Below are 22,552 nucleotides of genomic sequence, written 5' to 3' on the forward strand. Positions count from 1 at the left end.
ATAACTACACGCTATAAGCACAGAGCTTATTCTTCATGTATTCAATGCAGTTTACAGTTTGCATCTCATTTTGTAAAGCAACAGAGACTTAAGCCTCAACTAGTGATATATATACTGACGGAAAAGAAAAAAACCAATCCAAACACCAAGAAGGGGTTGTACTAGATTAACGAATGTTGGTAGGCGTGTTTATACATCTGAAAGATGATGATGGTTCAAATTTCCTGCAGATAGTATAAGTGTGGCACTAGTAGCAGCTCCCTGATGTTCCACATCAGGTTTGCTTTAAATACGGGCTTTACTGTGCAAGAGCGTTAGTTACCTGTGAAATTGAACAGAGTGACTGTGAGTGGATAAAGAAGGCCTTTACAATAACAAAGAGGCCAGTATCAACATCCCACCGCGGTTGAACGAGGCCGTACAATAGGGCTACGTGAAGGTGGATTTTCTTTCCGCGCTATTGCAGAACAACTTGGCAGGAATGTCTCCACTGTGCATGCGTGCTGGCAGCAGTGGTCAAGAGAACATACACTTGCAAGAAGATCGGGCTGTGGATATCCCCGTGGCACCACCAAGGAGGAGGACCATCGTATTTGGCATATGGCTGTGGCGCAGCGGACTGCATCTGCAGCAGCAATTCGAGTGGCAGCTGGCACCACAGTGACACAACGAACTCTTCAAAATCGGTTACCTGAGGACAGCTCCGAGCCAGACGTCTTGCAGCGTGCATTCCACTTGCCCCAAACCACCGCCATCTGCGGCTTCAGTAGTGTCAAGCGAGAGCTCATTGGAGGATGGAGTGGAGGTCCGTTGTGTTTTCCGATGAAAGCCGATTCTGCCTTAGGGCCAGTGATGGCAACTGGTTAGAAGGAGGCCAGGTGAGTGCCTGCATTCTACCATTCTGCGGTGTCGACACGCTGGTCTTAAACTGCAAGTTCTGGTCTGGGGAGCAATTTCCTATGTCAGCAGGAGCACTCTCATGGTTATCCCATGCACCCTGACTGCAAATGTATAAGTCTGTCAGGTGATTCAACCTGTTGCGCTGCCATTCATGAAAAAGCATTCCCGAGAGTGTTTTCCAACAGGATAATGCATACCCCCATGCCGCTGTTGTAACCCAACGTGCTTTACTGTGTGTTGACTTGTTGCCTTGGCCTGCTCAATCCCCCGATCTGTCCCCAATCATGCACGAATGGGACACCATTGAACGGAAACTCCAGTGTCATCCACAACAGACATTAACCGACTGTCATCCACAACAGGCATTAACCAACCCTGTATTGACCAACCAAGTACAACAGGCATGGAACTCCATTCCACATGCTGACATCCATCACTTGTATGACACAATGCATGCACGTTTGCATGCCTGCATTCAACAGTCAGGTGATTACACCAGTTATTAATGGATCAGCCTGGCACATTTGCGATGGCTTTTCTTGCATGGATATTAATTTGTAGTCTTGTACCTTTAATCAATTAAACATGTTAATTCAACACAATATTGCCAAGATTTCTGCATTCTATATTCCTTATTTCATGGTGTTTGGATATTTTTTTCTGCCAGCACACACACACACACACACACACACACACACACACACACACACACACACATGCACGCATGCACGCACGCACACACACACACGCGCGCATGCATGCACACACACACAAGAACGTGTTAACCATAGAGAAAACGACAAATGAAAAATTATCAACCATTATTGGAATCATAACAATAACAGAGGAGCTACTGGAGGAAATCTACCTTGTTTCTCATGCATTTGAACTGAGAATGCAGCAATGAATGTGTAACACCCAATATTTGAATAACAGAAGGATTATTTTTATACTCATACAAACTAAACTTAGTTCTACTAGATGTATATTTCTAATGTAATTAATGTTCAGTTATTCATAATAACAGGATAACTGAAATATACAGTATTATTTCCTTTAACTTGTTACAATTTCCAGCAAAATGTTTATGTATTTGAAATTCTGGAAGGAATAGGAGCACCTTAACCTCCTCAGCATCTCTGTCCCCAGAATTAAGCAAACCAAAATACACAGCATATTATCTCTTTAGGAATGTTGGTTCCTGTGAGTGGCTCACTGAGACACCTCGACCTGTCACGCAGTGGAATGAGCAGACAACTCCTCCAAAATGTAATTGAAGGGCTGAAAAGCACAAAGAACAACAGTAAATTGGAAGGACTGAGCCTAGCACAAATGGGGCACACAGAGATTCCAGGTGGGCTGTTCTACTACGTGGCCAGTTCTCTCAAGTATCTCTCGCTCTATGGAAACCATTTTACCTTCAAAACCCAGTGAGTACTATGACGTGATAAATAATATTATGACTTCCCTTCCTCTCATTCATATTCTTGTATAGAACGTGAGTAAAAAATAGTGGATAGGTTTGATATCCTTGGAGATAAGGTTAAAGAAACAGAATTTTATAAGTAGAAATTGTGGAATCTTGTGAAACTTTTCAGAAAATTTTCCACTACATAAGTAAATAAGTTTCAAGAACTAGGGACTTTACATTATACAGGTTATAAACGAGTGATGAGAATTTTTTTTCATCTGTTATGCAAAAATATATCCAAGGAAACAATAAGTTATCACTCAGAGTAATTTATGTAACAATAAGAGTTTGATATTCATTGCACAATCTTTTTAACCAAGTAAAATCTACTCAAATTGTGTTCTAAATATATTTGTGTATCCCGTTGTTTCCCACAAGTTCATAATATGGTTCCAAAATAGAATAAACCATTCAACCAGTGTAATGAATATTCTGTGATAGTGTCACTACGCTGCAGATGTAAACTGGGCATGAAACTTGGAAAGCAAATTTCTATAAAATTGGTATGAGGAGAAAGCAGATGTAAAGGAGCAACACTTCTCCTCCTGCCAGTACTGAATTAAGTAATTTGGCAGTATGTAACCTACAGCAGACATGGAGCATATCCACTTCCTGTTCTTCAGATCTGGGGTCCAAGCCTTACAAAAGGGTCAATGGGAAGTTCTAAGAGGTTAATTTGCCATCATTCCAGAATGTGATCATAATATCTTCATTTATTAACTGTGTCCATTTTATGTAATCAAGTTTCACTCCTCTTGATCTAATTATCTTTACCTGGATTAATATTCTCTTTCAGAGCACTTCTGTGTAGAATCTTTAGTTCAAATGCTCCAGCTAATTATGTAATTGGTTTGTTTTATGGCATTTCTAATATTTTAAGATTTGCAAAATATGCCATTAAACTGTCTGGTCCACAGTTGCCAAAAAGTATAAAAACACAGACATTTTCCATACAAAGTCTACTGGGCTGAATGGCTTAGACAGCTCAAGTTAGCAGATTTGATCTTGACTCAGTTCAGTGGCATTTGATGGTGCTCAAATACACCTACCTTGTGTTGGTAGATTGACAAGCATATTAAGTACTCCCATGGGATTAAAGTCCAGCCCATAAGTGTCTGCTAATACAGTAAAATTAGTAAGTGAGATGTAAAACCAGTAACATTATAATCATTCATCTGAAGCCATTCCATTTTTCATATACATTTAAAAAGGCACATAACCCTTTTCTGGATGACTATGAATTTTGAGGATCACTGGAAGTAATGGGCAATATAATCCCCAGGTTGAGTGGTAGTTCTCAGTAAGGGGTCATGCACTAACTACAGTTGCTCCATCCACCAGCTATTCATATAGAACAAAAGAGTTCAATAAATTAAAATAGAATAAGTTCCACATCTTCAAGGTCCATAGTTAGCAATACTAATTCCAGACCCACGTGGCAGTCATATTGAAAAGTTCAAAACCAACCGACCGACCAATAAATACTGATCTGCATTTAGGGCAGTCACCCAGGTGGCAGATTCCCTATCTGTTGTTTTCCTAGCCTTTCCTTAAATGATTGCCAAGAAATTGGAAATTTATTGAACATCTCCCTTGGTACGTTATTCCAATCCCTAACTCCCCTTCCTAAAAACGATAATTTGCCTCAATTCATCCACTCAAATTCCAGCTTTATCTTCATATTGTGATCTTTTCTACTTTTAAAGACACCATTCAAACTTATTCGCCTTCTGATGCCATTCCACGCAATCTTTCCACTGACAGCTCCGAAATTCCACTTGTAATACCAATATAACTGGCCCATTATTCGACATTATAAATTTTCCAGCTAACTCATTCGTGGTTGCCAGCGTCTCGCCCCAGTGTGCTAAATTGGGCTCATCAGTTAGTAAATAGCAAACCTACCAAGACGCATGGCTAGTGCATACTATGAAGGCTCATTCGTTTGTTCAAACATGTTTTCCGGACCACCTAGAGGGTTACGCCCTCTCTCTGGCCAGGAGAGGTGAGGGGGGAAAAGGAGAAGCATTAAATGAAAGAGAGGGATAAAGCTTGGATGAAAAAAGAGGGAGAAGTGGAAAACTGACCTCATGGCTAAGTAGTGCAGCGGAGATGGAACTTTATTCAGAAGAGACATAGTACAGAATATTAACAGTACAGAGTATAGATATAATGAGTTATGTTGGGGGTGCTAGGGAGAAGATGCGAGGCTAGGATATGGTAGAAAGGGGAGAAGTGAACAAGGAAGGGAAGTCAGGAAGTCAGGTGAAAGTGGGGGTGGGGGTATGTAGGGAGGTGGAGGTGGGACTGCAAATGAATGATGAGGATTGGGAGGAGGGTTAGGTCGGGTTCGACTGCGAAGTGTAGGAGGACTGTGGGGGTTTGGGGGGGAGAATGGGAGGGTTCGACGCGATGATGGCAATCATAGATGTGTATAGCGCGAGCGATAAGGTGCTGGACATCGGTAGAGGTTGGCAGTTGTAGCCGCACCAGGAAGGTAGGTCCGTCAGCGTTGTATATATGGAATGCCCGTCATATGGGAAGGCCTGCCTGGCGAAGGTCTAGAGCGATGATGGCATATGCAATGCTGGGATCCATGCCTCTGATAACACAGCTGTAAGTGGAGGAAGATGGCGGTGGCGTCGGAGGTGGTGGTACCACGGTCTCTGGAGGAGCGGCGGAAGATCCCTCGGCAGATTGCTGGGTCGATGAAGGGTGAGGTGGTAGAGCAATGGTGGGAAGGGTGGTGAGAGAAATGATCAACAGGGGGGGTCGGATGGGACGAAGTCGTGGTAGTAAGAGAATGGAAAGGAGAGATGTTTACACAAGTGGTGGTGGTGGTGGTGGTGGTGGTGGTGGTGGTGGTGGTGGTGGTGATGGTGGTAGTGGTGGTAGTAGGGACAGGTAGGTAGATGAAAGAGTAACAGAGATGGGAACCGATACAGGGGTGGACATGGGAAAAGTGGTAGGGTGAGAAGACATAGATAATGGCGATGAGGAAGATAGAGGAGGCGGTTGGACAGAACGCGCTACAGGTCTCCATCGGCGTCAAAGTCGTCTTGAAGGTGAGGTGTTGTAGGTATCACTTGATGGAGGTGGCGATTGATGAGTGCTCCATGTTCTTGAACGGATAGGCAGGCAGTGGCTGAGTTGAAGTAGAGGAGGACCTCCGGTGCAGGATCAGAGCCACAAAAGAGGCGTTGAACAAAGGAGACACCAATCGGGTGGAGGTCAGCATAAATAACCTCGTCCAAGAGAGCTAGGTCAACGTCACAAACGACGCAGGAGTACATGACTGGGAACGGCCGTCCACCAACTTGGGGGCAGTCTATGTCTTGGTGACCTGGCTATGTGCTGAGGTAGAGATGGTATGGCACCCCGGCTGAACAAAAATTGTGAGGATGTATGCGAAGAGAAAGTAGTCCTCTGCATTGGAGATGGCAACAAAAAGCCTCATGGAGGCCGCTGCATAGACTACTCGGAGCCACTGGCAGTGCCAATGCACTATGAGAGACTTTGTCTCATTTTCAAAAATTGATGCCTGCCTGGCCATCAGATGATATATATGTTGATTCCCATAGAGACCTGAAATATTTGTCCCAAATGAGTAAATTTATAATACCAATATAGTTGGTCCGTTATTGGACATTATAAATTTTCCAGCTAACTCATTCCTGGTTGCCACTGCAATTAGCCTCCTCAGTATCGGCGGGTAAACCATGAACCTTACCGACATGAGGAAATGCATGACAGGACCGACCAGCTAGTGCATAAAAAAATATTAATGCAAAGATCCATGATAGGCCTAGCAAGCCATTGGTAGTATATTATATCGCTTTCAACAATCAAACGAGCCTCGGATCGAATGTAAAACCAATACCAAAAGTGACATAGCCTTTGTGAGATATGTCAGGTATGATGGCCAAAACAGCTCCAACGATAAACAGATCTGTTCAAAGAAAAATATAAGAATTGGGATTATTAATGTAGCATCTTTAGTAAATGATGTAAGAATTCAAGAAATCACACAGATAATGACAGAGAGAAACATACCGATAATGGGACTGAGTGAAATAAGAAAAAAAGGAGTGGTAGTAAGGTGCTGGATAGGGGATATAAATTGTGGTGGTCAGGAAGAGACAAAAGAAGAAATGGTGTTGCAATAATAGTGGCTAAAGAACTGGCCAACAAAGTACTCAATGTGCATTATGTTTTCAACAGAATAATTAAAGTTCAGTTAATGATGGAAGGAAATATCCTTGATATAATCCAGGTTTATGCTCCTCAAATGGATTGTGAAATACTGTATATGAAATGGAAGAGTTCATCACTAAACTGTAGGATGCTGTAACATCTAACAAGACTGTGATTATAGGAGACTGCAACGCTGCAGTTGGGAATGATAGAGGAGGATATGAAACAGTCATAGGAAGCCACGGAGAAGATCACAGAAATGATGAAGGGGAGATGTTATTAGACATGTGTCTGAGAAATAAATGGATCATTGGTAATGGATGGTATAAGAAAAGAGTAGTCACAAGTTTACCAGATACAGTTGGAACTTGCAACAGAAATCCATAATTGATTATAAAATAATAACGGAAGAAATCAGAAGATGCTTGACAGACATGAAAGTGATACCAAGCATTAATCTTGATGGTGACCACAGACTATTGGTGGGGACATTGATGAAACCAGAAGGAGTAAAAAGACAGGAAAATAGCAAATGCTGGAAGCTAAAAGTTTGAGAAATCAAAGAGATATATAGGGAAAATATTAAAACTCACCTTCCTAAAGATGAGAGGGAGGATGTTGAGGAAGAATGGAAAAGGTTCAAAAAGGCTTTAGTCAAAGCAACAGAAGAAACCTATGGAAGGACATCAGCAAAAGTTAGACAAAAAGAAACTCCATGGTGTAATGAGAGAATTGCAGACACAGTGAAGAAGAAGAATAATGCGTGGAGAGAATAGTTCAGAAACAGAGCAGAACATAATAGAGACAAATGGAAGCGACTAAGCAGAGCAGCTAAAAAGATGTACTGGGAAAAATTTACAAAAGAGATAGAAGAGAATTCTAAGAATGACAAGAAAATATTATACCACATATTAGGTAACAGAAGGAAGCAAAAAGAAAATACATCAAAAGTCATCAACAAAGATGGAAAACCTGTGTGGGAAGAAAAGCAAGTTTGGAAGTATGGAAAGAATACTTCCAAAATCTATACGAAGGACAAAATGAAACAAATTAACCCAAGGAAATAGATGAAGATAAAATAAATATCACCATTACAGTGGAAGGGATGAGTAAATGATCAGATGAAATAGGAAGAGAAGATTTACAAATGTTGGATGTAGAAAAAGCCAAATTAGAAATGAAAAATGGCAAGGCTCCTGGAATAGATGACATCACAGTGGAAATGATTAAAGCTGCAGGACCTATTGGAATGCAGTGGCTGTATAGAATAATGAAGACAGTATGGACTGACGGAGAGATTCCTGATGACTGGACAAGGGCAATTATTGTACCGTACCTATTTTTAAAAAAGGTAATAAGGCACTTCGTGAGAACTACAGAGGGATAACATTACTGTGTCATTGCATGAAGATTTATGAAAAGATAATCTTAAAAAAACTCAAGAACAAGATAGATTCACAATTAAGAGAAGAACAACAAGGATTCAGACCTGGAAGATCAACTACTGATGCCATATTTACAGCTAGACAAATAGTAAAAATGAAATGGGAATTTGGGAAAGACATCGCAGTTGCATTCTTAGATATACAAAAGGCTTATGACATGGTTAGAAGAGAAGAGATATGGCTAGGGCTGAATAGAATGAAATTGTCAAGAGAAATGCAATTCAGAATTAGACACATGTATAACAAACGTTTGAATTGTGTTATAATAGATGGCAAAAATCAGAATGGTTTAGAACAGACAGAGGAGTTCGACAATTAAGTGTACTTTCACCAGTGCTCTTTAATATAGTGATGGACAACATTATGAGGAAAGTTCGCCAAGGATCAACAGAAAATGATATGAAAGTTATATGCAGATGATGTAATGATATGGGAAGAAAATGAACAAAAAATTGAAAAGAACAACTAAAGGGCAACTAGAGGGCGTGCTCTTTAATATAGTGATGGACAACATTATGAGGAAAGTTCGCCAAGGATCAACAGAAAATGATATGAAAGTTATAGCATATGCAGATGATGTAATGATATGGGAAGAAAATGAACAAAAAATTGAAAAGAACAACTAAAGGGCAACTAGAGGGCAATTGAAGAAGCAGGCATGGAAATACGTTTAATGAAACGAAGGATGTTAGGTGTAATGGAAAAGTTCATAAAGAATTAGATGCTTTTAAATACCCAGGAAGTAAGCTAACTGAGAAAGAAAACATCAAGGAAGAAATTTAAGGGAGGATAGGAAATTGCTCAAAATTTTATTACTGTGTATTAGACATAATTAGAAATTTAAAAGTACGGTACCTACCAAAACAAAAATCATGATACTGAGAGTTTCTCAGATATTAGTGCCAAACCAAGTGTGTTTCACGCGTCCTCACACCTGACCCTGTTGATTTTCGTCCGTCTAACTGAACAATGCAGCATTTTCATTTCCTTGTCATATGGTGCTGGGTTATCAGCTAGCATTCAGCTCCACATAGTGCGACTGGACGGACAATACAGCGATGTATTTTTAATTTCAAATATGTAGGCATCCTCCTTTGCATGTATATATCTGCCACGTGTCTCCACCTTATCCAAGCTCCCTTTGCCTTTTCCTGAATGATACAGATGTTGATTCCCATAGGGAATATGAAATATTTGTCCCAAATGAGTAAATTTATAATACCAATATAAATGGTCCGTTATTGGACACTATAAATTTTCCAGCTAACTCATTCCTGGTTGCCAGCATTTCATCCCCTGTGCTAGGTTGGGCTCATCAGTTGGTACTAGCACACCTACCGAGACGAATGGCCAGTGCATACAATGGCGGCCACTGCGTAGGCTACTTGGAGCCACCGGCAGTGCCAATGCACTATGAGAGACTTCGTATAATTACCAAAAATTGATGCCTACTTGGCCATCAGATGATATAGATGTTGATTCCCATAGGGAATATGAAATATTTGTCCCAAATGAGTAAATTTATAATACCAATATCAATGGTCCGTTATTGGACACTATAAATTTTCCAGCTAACTCATTCCTGGTTGCCCGCGTTTTGCACTCTCATAGTGCATTGGCACTGTCGGTGGCTCCAAGTAGCCTACACAGTGGCCTCCACGGTATGCACTGGCCATGCGTCTTGGTAGGTGTGCTAGGTACCAACTGATGACCCCAACCTAGCACACGGGGGTGAAACGCTGGCAACCAAAATGAGTTAGCTGGAAAATTTACAATGTCCAATAATGGACCATTTGTATTGGTATTATAAATTTACTCATTTGGGACAAATATTTCATGTTCCCTATGGGAATCAACATCTTTATCATCTGATGGCCAAGCAGGCATCAATTTTTGGTAATGAGACAAAGTCTCTCATAGTGCATTGGCACTGCCAGTGGCTCCCACGGTATGCACTGGGCATGCGTCTTGGTAGGTGTGCTAGGTACCAACTGATGAGCCCAACCTGGCACATGGCGGCAAAATGCTGGCAACCAGGAATGAGTTAGCTGGAAAATTTATAATGTCCAATAACGGACCATTTATATTGGTATTATAAATCTACTCATTTGGGACAAATATTTCATATTCCCTATGGGAATCAACATCTATATCACCTTATGGCCAAGCAGGCATCCATTTTTGGTAATGAGACAAAGTCTCTCATAGTGCATTGGCACTGCCGGTGGCTCCAAGTAGCCTATGCAGTGGCCTCCACGGTATGCACTGGCCATGCATCTTGGTAGGTGTGCTAGGTACCAACCGATGAGCCCAACCTAGCACACGTGGGCGAAATGCTGGCAACCAGGAATGAGTTAGCTGGAAAATTAATAGTGCCCAATAATGGACCATTTATATTGGTATTATTTTCCTGAATCTCATGCAACAGGTCACTATCACAGGATATCTGGGACCCAAAATACTTGAAGGATTCGATTCTCTTCAACTTTCTTCCATCAACATTGATTGTTGCAGTGTCATCACATCAACTGGTCATATACTCTGGTTTATTTAAATTTAATCTCAGTCTGTAGCAGTTCTTAAATAAAAAATAAATGAACGAACGAATGAACGAACGAATGAACAAACAAACAAACAAACAAACAAACAAACAAACAAACACTGATCTGCATTTAGGGCAGTCGCCCAGGTGGCAGATTCCCTATCTGTTGTTTTCCTACCCTTTTCTTAAATGATTGCAAAGAAATGGGAAATTTATTGAACATCTCCCTTGGTAAGTTATTCTAAACTCCCCTTCCTATAAATGAATATTTGCCCCCATTTGTCCTCTGGAATTACAACTTTATCTTCCTAATTGTGATCTTTCCTACTTTTAAAGACACCACTCAAATTTATTTGTCTACTGATGTCATTCCACGCCATCTCTTCACTGACAGTTTGGAACATACCACTTAGTCAAGCAGTTCGTCTCCTTTCTCCCAAGTCTTCCCAGCCCAAACTTAGCAACATTTTTGTAACGCTACTCTTTTGTCGGAAATCGCTCACAACAAATCGAGCTGCTTTTCTTTGGATTTTTTCAGTTCTTGAATCAAGTATTCCTGGTGAGGGTTCCATACACTGGAACCATACTCTATTTCAGGTCTTACCAGAGACTTATATGCCCTTTCCTTTGCATCTTTACTACAAACCCTAAATACCCTATAACCATGTGCAGAGATCTGTACCCTTTATTTACAGTCATATTTATGTGATTACCCCAACCTTTCCTTATATTAACACCTAGGTACACATTGATCCCCAAAGGGAACTTTCACCCCATCAATGCAGTAATAAAAACTAAGAGGACTTTTCCTATTTTGGAAACTCACAACCTGACTTTCAAACCTGTTTATCCCATACCATTGCCAACTGTCCATCTCACAACATTATCAAGGTCATTTTGCAGTTGCTCACAATCCTGTAACTTATTTATTACTCAAGTATTACAGTTCTTCATGTGATCTTGCACCCATTATTATATCAGCTGTGTACAGGAGACCAAGGTATCTCTCATGGAGCTCTTTAGTGATGCTGTCCATTACAATAATGAAACGGAGGGGAGAGTGTGCCATACCTTGGTGGAGTCCAGCATGTATGGGAAATGAATCTGATGTTTCAAGTGCACATCTTACAGCACTGGTGGACCCCCTATCAAGCAACTTTGTCCATTTGATGCATTTTTTAGGGATGCCATGATTGCACATACTGTGCTAGGTAACAATTCTACCAAGTAAAATCTACTCAACAAATTGTATTCTAAATATGTTTATATATCCCATTGTTTTGCATCAGTTCAAAATATGGTTCCAAAATATCAACACGGGAAAAAATACAGATATTTTATGATAATATTTCATGCAAAAAAAAAAAAAAAAGAACCAGTCAAATAACAGCCTCATAGCATTACAAAGCCATTACCATAGCCACGCACAAACCCACACTGGTTTCTTATCACCTTAATGTTTTGCCGCAGCCTAGATTACAATGTCCTCTCAAATACCTTCATTCTATGGGAGAGTAGGTAAATTGCCTGTAATAACTACATTCTGCCACGTCATCCTTTCTGCTGTCAAAGTGGAAGGATATGTTTTCCCAGAGCTCTTAAGTTGAAGATTTACCTTTCCATCACAGGATGGTCTTTCCAGACTTTGAAATTTATCGTTTCTGGCAGTTGCTGCAGCCTTATTAGATATTTGTGGTGTTGAGTTGAACCCAGGACCTGTAGTGGGTGTAATATCTAGGCACCCAAAACCGTGAAGTCAATTAAGTATTCCACATGTTGTAAGAACTTGTGCGTGATGTGTTTAAAGTGGTTCCCCGTTTGCTGTGCTAAGGTAAAAAAAGAAAATTTGTCCTGATAGCCTTTTGTTTTATAAAATTTGTGGCACTGTGGAAAATATCAGGCAGACAATCAAGGTTAGAGACTTAAAAACAAAGAAACTAGAACGGAAGTTTGCAGAATTCGAAGAAAGACTGACAGTGCTGTGACCTTTCAAACTATGGAGATCTTTCAAATTATAAGACCAAAAATGACAGAACATTATTTGGTAGATCAGGAAGAAAGTGATTCGAATACAAAAAAATTCTCGTCTTGTACTCATCATGGGTAACACTGTGATACAGTGGAGTGGTGATATTTCAAAAAGGACTGGTAAAAAGGTACAATGTTATCAGGGAATAAAGTCTGATCAGCTGGGCCAGCAGATTGAACGAGTGGAAGATAGATGATGATGTGTTATTCTCAAGGTCTAAAAAGATAAAATGGATCTCCTCTTTCTTCTCCCCATGATTTTCCATCAAGGAATTAAATCATGGCTGAGAAATAATATTATTATGGATCTGGACATTTTTTCATGGAACTGGAGTGCTTATTGTAGAGACAGGTTAGGAAAGATAGGTGAGGAAGTATTCATATTGGTGAAAGAAGAATTCGTAAGCTACAAAAAAGTTAAGGATGTGAAATGCGTAATTCTAGGTATAAGACTTATCTCTAAAGATAATAGGCAACTTAATGTTTTTTGGGTGTACAGACTTGATGCAGAATTATTTGAGAAGACCTTCAGCAATGTGTGGAATGACACAGACAGGAATGTTATTTTAGCGGGTGATCTCAATTTATCAAACGTTAATTGGGAACGGAATGTGAATGACAGAAAGCATAACCAGCAAATGGTAAATAAGTTAATCTGGGAAGGATAGCTGAATCAGAAGGTGATGGAATCAACTAGAAGGAAAAATATTCCAGATGTGGTGTTGATGAAACCAGATAAGCTCTATAGAGAAACTGAAGTGATAGATGGTATAAGTGACCATGAAGCTGTTTTTGTTGTAGTTAAAAATAAATGTGATAGAACGGAAAGTTGTAAATATAGGACTATTAGGCAGTACCATATAGCTCAACATACGAGGCATGGGGGAATTTTTAAAAAGGAATAATGACAGTAGAAAATGGGATGGGTTTAAAACAATTTTTGCAGAGGGTGAAAAAAGGTATGTACCTTTCAATGTGGTAAAGAATGGTAATATGCCCTTCCCGCATCCAGGATGGGTCACATAAAAGATTCCCTATCCATTGTAATATTCTTATTTGTTAATATAATATTTTGATAAAATATTGTTTAGTGACTTCTAATTGTGTATTACCTCATGATATTTACTATATCTCCTCACAAGCTTACGAAAAAAGTGATAAGTTTCCAGTTATTCAGCAAAATCTTGCCTTAAATCAGTAGAAATTATCTGTTCATTCAAATTCATATCTTGAAATAACCTTCCTATTTACGTTAAAGTAATCATTAAATCTAGCATGGTATTTATAACCTACAGTGGGTCTCAACATGACTGTGTGATCTCGCGTGATTCAATTAAAGCATTAGAGAAAATTCATTCTTGAAGATACTGTACAGAACTAACTTATCTACATTCTTATATACAGCAGCAAAGATCCAACATGTTAATCTAAGTATGCCATACTCAATTTTAGAAGAATGCAACTTTACAGAAGAAATCCTAAGTTAGTATTTCCAAGTGTAATGCATATTCGTTCTTACAATAATGTCTTTTGATGACCATGTTCTAACATCCTATTCTATGAAGGTTAAGATATGCCACAATTATTGTTATACTGTACATGGATTCTTGACAAAATATGCAATGTTATTCCATCTTGCACATAATTGATCCTAGCTTGTGCCAATCATCCCCTTTCTTACTTTAAAAATTCTATTTCTTCTTTCATTTCATCGTGGGATACAATTCATCCAACTCATCTTTAATTTCTTTCATATAACATATCTATATCCTCTTCATTTATTTATTTCAACTCGCATCTCTTCTTACTATTCCCAACTTTTCACATAATCGCTTCTCTCTGGTGCACAAATAACCCCATTCTCATGTCTTCTCATCATTGGATCATATCTTGTCGAATTACTGTACAATAACATTCCCCCTGTCTACTGACATTTCCATATTTTGTAATACTCTTATTTATTATAGCAACGTATCACCTACTCATATTATTTAAATATGTCATCTACATTCATATTAACCTATCACTTGGAATCTATGCAATATCATGAAGTATTCTTCTTGACAGAACTTCACATCTGCTATGGCATTACTTGGATATTTGTTTCATATCTAGGGTTTGGTTATATTTCTATAGAAGACTGCCTAATTCCTTTATATCAATCTAATGAGAAATCACTTGTGAGAATCTAACATGATATAGTTTAATTTGAAGATGAAACAGCACAATCGCAACACTTCAATTACCAATTTATCTACTTAAAATAATACCTACTGAACTACATGTTTTTTATTTGTGAAACTTATCTCTTTTCCATTGCTTTTTGGGATGATTTATGCATCATTCATTTTCTGCTGCCGAGGGCAATCTCCATGTTGCGTGCCCGGCTTTGCGGATGTCATCTGCGATGTCAGTCAATCCTCGTCCAGCTCAGGTTATCCCAGGTAGCCTGTTACCCATCTTCTTAAAGAGCCGTCATCTTGTCTCGTTCAATTATAGAAATACAGAACATAAATGAAATCAGCTGATACATGTGGGTGCTAACAAAGCCTTCTGATTTAACAGTTATTTATCTCATTTTAGAATTTCTTTGACTGATCTGTAACTTTTATCAGACTCCCAATATGTCTGCAATATTATCAAAATATATGTCTAATGGATTAGCTTTATGATTTATGCCAGCAATGGTATTGCGTTCTTGCGACTTATTGATTCTCTAGTTGATTCTATTCCCTTGGTGTCTTCAATCTGGCTGATTTTCAACTCTTGGTAAATGTTTCAAGTGAAATTTATGCGTTTTTGTGTAAAAATATTACTTTGTTGCATGTTGCTTCGACGTAAAGCGTAGTTCATATTATCTTCTTTAACCAAACTCTCTTCTTTCTTGATGTTTCTATCTGATTTAATTCACTCCTTACTTGCGATACATCTGCTTGCTGAAAAAGTCAGTCATCTTGTTATTTTTAACAGTGTTGAGTCCATTATTTTAACAATCCGGCTCCTGTTTTTTTTTTGGTCTTTTTCTCACTACCATTATGATTATATCTACTTCAATATTGCGTCAATCTTAGCTTCTATGACCTTTTATGAAGTTATTCATTTTGCTTAATCTTGATGTGGGTAATCGCGCTTACTCCGACTCGATTAGATTTTCACTTCGGGAATAGTGTAATGGCACGATAAGGACCCACTATATTATAACAAGGAAATAAAAACTGTTATGACTGGAGAGTTATGACTGAAATATTTGATATTTGGACCAGAAAACAGTTTTTTGTATTATTCACAAAAATATAGTTCAGCTAATGGTATCAATGCTCTGCCATTTTTAAAGACGTTAGCAACCATTTAAAAGTAGAGTGTTATGCATTTAAAAGTCTAGTATATGCCCTGAAGCAGCAAATTATGTTATGACATGTTCTTCATTTATGATTTGAATATTCCAAGGCATATATACTACAGAATTACAGCTTTGAATGTTGCCAATAATTTGTTCACTATGTAGTCAATAAATGTACTGTAAATACTCATTCATATAAATTAATTTAATAATGGAAGATCATTACACTCAGTCTACTGAAGCATAATAATTATTCATCACATACGTTTACTTCGATAATTTATATTTACATAAAATAATGTTCTTTATGTTTTATTTTGTAGTTCAGATGTTTAGACAGTACACACATGGTTCCTGTGTTTATACTATATACAACAGAAGTCACATTTCAATCAGAATATACTTTGTATTTAATTCCAGTTTATGAAGTTTAAATTAACATATACAATTCAAAGTGTATTTGTGCTATTATGGAAAGACAAAAGGGCCCTGGAAGCAGCAACAGATCAGCCAAGAAGTGTAAAGCTGCTAAATTAACATTGGTAGACATTCAGTGAGTGCAGCCTAAGTTTTATAGCATTATAATGGATTTGAAATAGTACAAATGTACTCAGACGTGTTCACTGCGACAGCCAGGGACCCACCCACCAGCCCCCAGAAGTACATTTACTTGTATAACCTAATGTAATTTAGCATGCACCATCGCAATTACCATGAGAAGTCTGCGAGAAAGAAACAAAGGACAGTGCAATCGCACCCAGATGTTTGTGTTAAAAAAAGGTGGTCAGTCGTCAGGAAAGGCAACGGCCATGACCAGTCACAATAATCACGGATACTATCCATGTTCACCATAAGCAAGATACATCACTGGGTGCATAGGGTACCTGGTCAGAGGAGGAACCCAGGTCCAGTTGTATAGAGCGGTCCCCGTCACCAACGGCCAGGGAGTACGTCCTCTACACACCCATGCCAAATTTAGAAGATTTGCTAAGAGAATATTGGTAGTCTTTTGATCTAGACAACCTTCAAGAGGTAGAAGAAGCCCCTCCATTGCAGCCTGACCTGCAGACGGTTCAGGACCTTCGGGTCCGCTTCACCCAATGAGAAGTGATATGAGACGAAGATTTTGAGGACAGCTCCCAATCAGGCACTCCTGGTGGGAAAGAAGATGATGGTACAGTACTCCATATCTCTCCAAGGATGAAGATCCCTTGCAGTATGCCCCCAGCCTGTCCTGGCGCCTGCCCCACCCACTGTCGTAACCACCACCTGAGTATCATCAAACGGATCTACACAGAGCTCCGCTCCTCCAGTTGCCCAGATGAGCAACACACTACACATTGATAGCGGTCTTGCTACCCATCCTGTGCTCTACTTGGATATTCCATGTAGCCAGTATGCCACCCGGATCATGGTCAGGGGGATCAACCTTTCACGGCCCCCGCATGAACCTATGATTTTTAGGGTTACCCAACGGTCTGCGCTCATAGACCAGATGATCTAGGACTTGGCTGCTAACGGCAACATCAAGAGGGGCAAGTGTTTATCGGCCTTCCCACTCTTCTTCGTCCTGAAGGAGTCTGAGGCCACAAGGGTCATTCTTGATCTTAGCGCCTGGACTCCCTTCATTAATTGCCCTCAAGTCTCTCTCCAAGTCCCAGCACAAGTGCTTACTTCTATCCCACCTCACCATCTAGCTTTCAAGCTCGACCTTATGTCGAGCTTCTAACGGATCCCCACAGACCAACATACCCACCATGCTTACGGTATTTTCTACCACGGCAAACGGTACTGTTGGACCGATGGTGCAGAGCCTGGCCCCATCCATCATGCAGCGCTGGGCCACTACAGTGCAGGAGCTTCTGACCGAAGAGTTTGGCATTCAGATGATCCCCTATCTGGATGACTGGCTCATCTATTCCCCCGAACTAATGGTTGAAATTGATTTGTGATACTCTATCTAACAGTGACCCTAGATATCTTCCTAAGTACAACAAGTCAGTCCTGCACCATACACCATATTCACCTACCTTGGCATCACAATAGACCTTCCCACCCAAGAAGTCACACTTCATCTTGAAACTCAGCAGCGTACCCTCCTCAATGAGCACACACTCCCTCAGTTGCTGCCACACCAGCTTCAGCAGGTGGCAGGGTACTTCTCATGGCTAGGCTATGTCATGGGCTGACCTTGCTTTCTGGCCAAACACATTCTCACAGGCAAATTCTTCTGGGTTTAGCGATTACTCATCCCTCTACTTCATGGCTACACCACGTTGCATGCATCTGGGATGAAGGACCATTGAGATCTTCTGTGACGCCATCCCCTGATCCATCACCGCCGTCCCACCTTTTTTCAACGAGCCCAAGGCACAGGCCTTCAAGCAGCGGACCTGCATCAATGTCACAGAGGCCATCGCAACTGTTGTTGCAGCACATTATGCACTAACTGACCTTGCTTTTGTACCATTTACTCACCTGTCTGTGTATACCAACAGCGCCATCACCTGCTACTCCCTCAGTAGTGGGGCGGAGCTGTCCTCTGTGCAACGCTATTCTTGTTAGCCTTCTATATCAATGTTCTAATGAAAGCAGCGAAGATGGGGGTCACCATCTCATAGCTGGCCATTGCTTCTGCCGATAAACCAGCGGATGTGCCCTCTAGGGTAATGCTGGCTTCAATACATGAGAGCCTCCAAACACTATAAAAGGGGGCTCACCCTAAGAGGGAGCCTCACTCAGCAAGGTAGCAGCTGTGGCCAGTTTATGAAGTTTAAATTAACGTATAAAGTTCATAGTTCATTATGGAAAGACAAAAGGGCCCTAGAAGCAGCTACAGATAGGTAAAGAGATATCCTTCCAAGAAGAGTAAAGCTCCTAAATTACCACTGGTAGACTTTCAGTAAGTGCAGCCTAAATTTTATAGTCTTATCATGGATTTGAAATTGTACGAATCTTATGTGAAATATCTTGTAGAGGAGAGATGTGTTCACTGCAACAGCCAGGGAACCACTTACCAGTCCCCACCGTATATAGTTCATAGTCTGTTTGTGCTATTATGGAAGAAAAAAAGGGCCCTAAAAGCAACTTCCGACCAGTAAAGAGACCTCCTTCCAAGAAGAATAAAGCTGCTAAATTACCATTGGTAGACATTCAGTAAGTGTGGCCTACGTTTATAGCATTATAATGGAATTGAAATAGTAAAAATCTTATGTAGAGTACCTTGTAGAGGAGAGATGTGTTCACTGTGACTGCCAGAGATCGACCCACCAGCCCCCAGAAGTACATTTAATTTTATAAATTATTATAATTTAGCACACACCATCACATCGACCACGAGAAGTCTGTGAGACAGAAACAAAGGACAGTGCAATCACGCCTAGATGTCTGCAATGAAAAAAGGCTGGATTAACAGAACCTATGCTAATTATTGTTGTTCTGTTTTGTACATTGTTTCGTTACAGATTGCATTTAGTTCTGCTTTTATTGTGCGCGGGTTGGTAACAGAATGCATTTGACTTGTTTTGTGGGAATGACATCCTATCTAATTGTATCTCAGCCAATGGAAATGTTACTATGTGCTTGAGCAGTGGAGAATGGCACTTACTGAATTTCTACCCTAATTGGTGTTATGTTGGACTAGCATGTACTGTCAAAATACTACCATTAGTATGTTATGACAGAAAGGGATCAAGGGATTTGATTTCTGGTATGAGGGTCACAAGAGCTTGGGTGAATGTCAGAACAATTTTTAAGGATCCTCCAATGCACTGGAAAAAGACATTGGTGAAATTCTATGGCAAAGGTCTCTTGAGAAAGGTTTTTGCTACACTTCAGTGCCCATTTGAATGAAATAGAAGTGTATGGTTTGGGCCACAGAATTCAAAAGGAAGAGTGCAGTAACCATATTTGCAAGTGACTTGGTATTGCTCTTCACACGATGGTAAAGGAATGGAAGATGAAGGCAGTGATACCGGGTGGCCAAAAAGAGGGCAGCTTGAAAGACAGGACAATAACCAAGTTGACTCATTATTATAGGTATGCCATTGTCGATAATATTCCATATGTAGGAAATATGAAGAGAGCAATTTATGCCACTCTTAGACATTGCATATCAACTGACAACAACCCTCAGCATTTAACTTGTCCTAAAGGTGTTGATTCTTGGCATTTTTATAACAGACAAGAAGCTGAAGGAAAACCAATCGATAACCACAAAAGGATTAATTGTAAGTTAATCCTTCTGCTGTGGTATTGATAGCACCTCTGTACCAGCAACTGGCTTTTAAATAGTCTTTTGCTTTTTCCTTGCTTTGCAATTTTTCAATAATTTGTTCCATACAAAATGCCCCTTATGATGCAATTCTCATCAGAACTTGTTTTAACTTAGTGAGATTGTTCTCAAAGGTACAAGTTTTTAAATTTGTAATGGCTTTTAAAATACTTTAAATTTTAGTGTGACTTTTGATGTTCAGTGTTGGATTAATATTGATTTCCTTTTACATACATACATACATTATCATTATAGACTGTTATGCCTTTCAGCATTCAGTCTGCAAGCCTCTGAGAATTTACTAAACGTTGCCACAATCCTCGATTTGCAACTAATGTTGTGGCCTCATTTAGTTCTATACCTCTTATCCTTAAATCGTTAGAAACAGAGTCTAACCATCGTCGTCTTGGTCTCCCTCTACTTCTCTTACCCTCCATAACAGAGTCCATTATTCTCCTAGGTAACCTATCCTCCTCCATTCGCCTCACATGACCCCACCACCGAAGCCGGTTTATGCGTACAGCTTCATCCATCGAGTTCATTCCTAAATTAGCCTTTATCTCCTCATTCCGAGTTCCCTCCTGTCATTGTTCCCACCTGTTTGTACCAGCAATCATTCTTGCTACTTTCATGTCTGTTACTTCTAACTTATGAATAAGATATCCTGAGTCCACTCAGCTTTCGCTCCCATAAAGCAAAGTTGGTCTGAAAACAGACCGATGTAAAGATAGTTTCGTCTGGGAGCTGACTTCCTTCTTACAGAATACTGCTGATCGCAACTGCGAGCTCACTGCATTAGCTTTACAACACCTTGATTCAATCTCACTGACTATATTACCATCCTGGGAAAACACACAACCTAAATACATGAAATCATCGACCTGTTCTAGCTTTGTATCACCAATCTGACATTCAATTCTGTTGAATTTCTTACCTACTGACATCAATTTAGTCTTCGAGAGGCTAATTTTCATACCATACTCATTGCACCTATTTTCAAGTTCCAAGATGTTAGACTGCAGGCTTTCGGCACAGTCTGCCATTAAGACCAAGTCGTCAGCATAGGCCAGGCTGCTTACTACATTTCCACCTAACTGAATCCCTCCCTGCCATTTTATACCTTTCAGCATATGATCCATGTAAACTACAAACAGCAAAGGTGAAAGATTACAGCCTTGTCTAACTCCTGTAAGTACCCTGAACCAAGAACTCATTCTACCATCAATTCTCACTGAAGCCCAATTGTCAACATAAATGCCTTTGACTGATTTTAATAATCTACCTTTAATTCCATAGTCCCCCAGTATAGCGAACATCTTTTCCCTCGGAACCCTATCATATGCTTTCTCTAGATCTACGAAACATAAACACAACTGCCTATTCCTCTCGTAGCATTTTTCAATTACCTGGCGCATACTGAAAATCTGATCCTGACAGCCTCTCTGTGGTCTGAAACCACACTGGTTTTCATCCAACTTCCTCTCAACGACTGATCGCACCCTCCCTTCCAAGATGCCTGTGAATACTTTGCCTGGTATACTAATCAATGAGATACCTCGATAGTTGTTGCAATCCTTCCTGTTCCCTTGCTTATAGATAGGTGCAATTACTGCTTTTGTCCAATCTGAAGGTACCTTACCAACACTCCACGCTAATTTTACTACTCTATGAAGCCATTTCATCCCTGCCTTCCCACTATACTTCACCATTTCAGGTCTAATTTCATCTATTCCTGCTGCCTTATGACAATGGAGTTTATTTACTATCCTTTCCACTTCCTCAAGCATAATTTCACCAACATCATTTTCCTCCTCCCCATGAGCTTGACTGTTTGCAACACCACCATGATGATTTCCTTTTACATTGAGAAGATGTTCAAAATATTCCCTCCACCTCTCCAGTGATTCCCTGGGATCTGTTATGAGTTCACCTGAATTACTCAAAACACTGTTCATTTCCTTTTTCCCTCCCTTCCTAAGATTCTTTATTACTGTTCAGAAAGGTTTCCCTGCTGCTTGACCTAGCCTTTCCAGGTTATTACCAAAATCTTCCCATGACTTCTTTTTGGATTCAACAACTATTTGTTTCGCTCTGTTTCTTTCATCTACGTACAAATCCCTGTCTGCCTCGGCCCTTGTTTGGAGCCATTTCTGATAAGCCTTCTTTTTACGTTTACAGGCTGCTCTCACTTCATCATTCCACCAAGATGTTCGCCTTTTCCCATCTTTACACACAGTTGTTCCTAGGCATTCCCTTGCTGTTTCTACTACAGCATCCCTGTATGCCACCCATTCACTTTCTATATCCTGAACCTGCTTACTGTCTACTGTTCGAAACTTCTCACTAATCATATCCATGT

At 40.0% G+C, this 22,552-nt stretch overlaps 2 protein-coding genes across 13 annotated transcripts in view; one reads left to right on the forward strand and one right to left on the reverse strand.

The window, feature by feature from the left end:
• The window catches only part of LOC136864159 (dynein axonemal intermediate chain 7), a 658,911-nt gene that overhangs the window by 376,359 nt on the left and 260,000 nt on the right, over positions 1–22,552 (reverse strand). The window lies entirely within an intron of this gene.
• Positions 1–22,552, forward strand: part of LOC136856716 (toll-like receptor 13) — a 222,203-nt gene that overhangs the window by 173,355 nt on the left and 26,296 nt on the right. For all 12 annotated transcript variants that reach the window (XM_068231075.1, XM_067134777.2, XM_067134780.2 and 9 more), the window contains one exon: positions 2,090–2,330. In XM_068231075.1, the coding sequence (XP_068087176.1) occupies positions 2,090–2,330 (241 nt within the window). The remainder of the gene's footprint in view (positions 1–2,089; positions 2,331–22,552) is intronic.

Source organism: Anabrus simplex, chromosome 1 (genome assembly GCF_040414725.1).
Source record: "Anabrus simplex isolate iqAnaSimp1 chromosome 1, ASM4041472v1, whole genome shotgun sequence".
Lineage (NCBI taxonomy): Eukaryota > Metazoa > Arthropoda > Insecta > Orthoptera > Tettigoniidae > Anabrus > Anabrus simplex.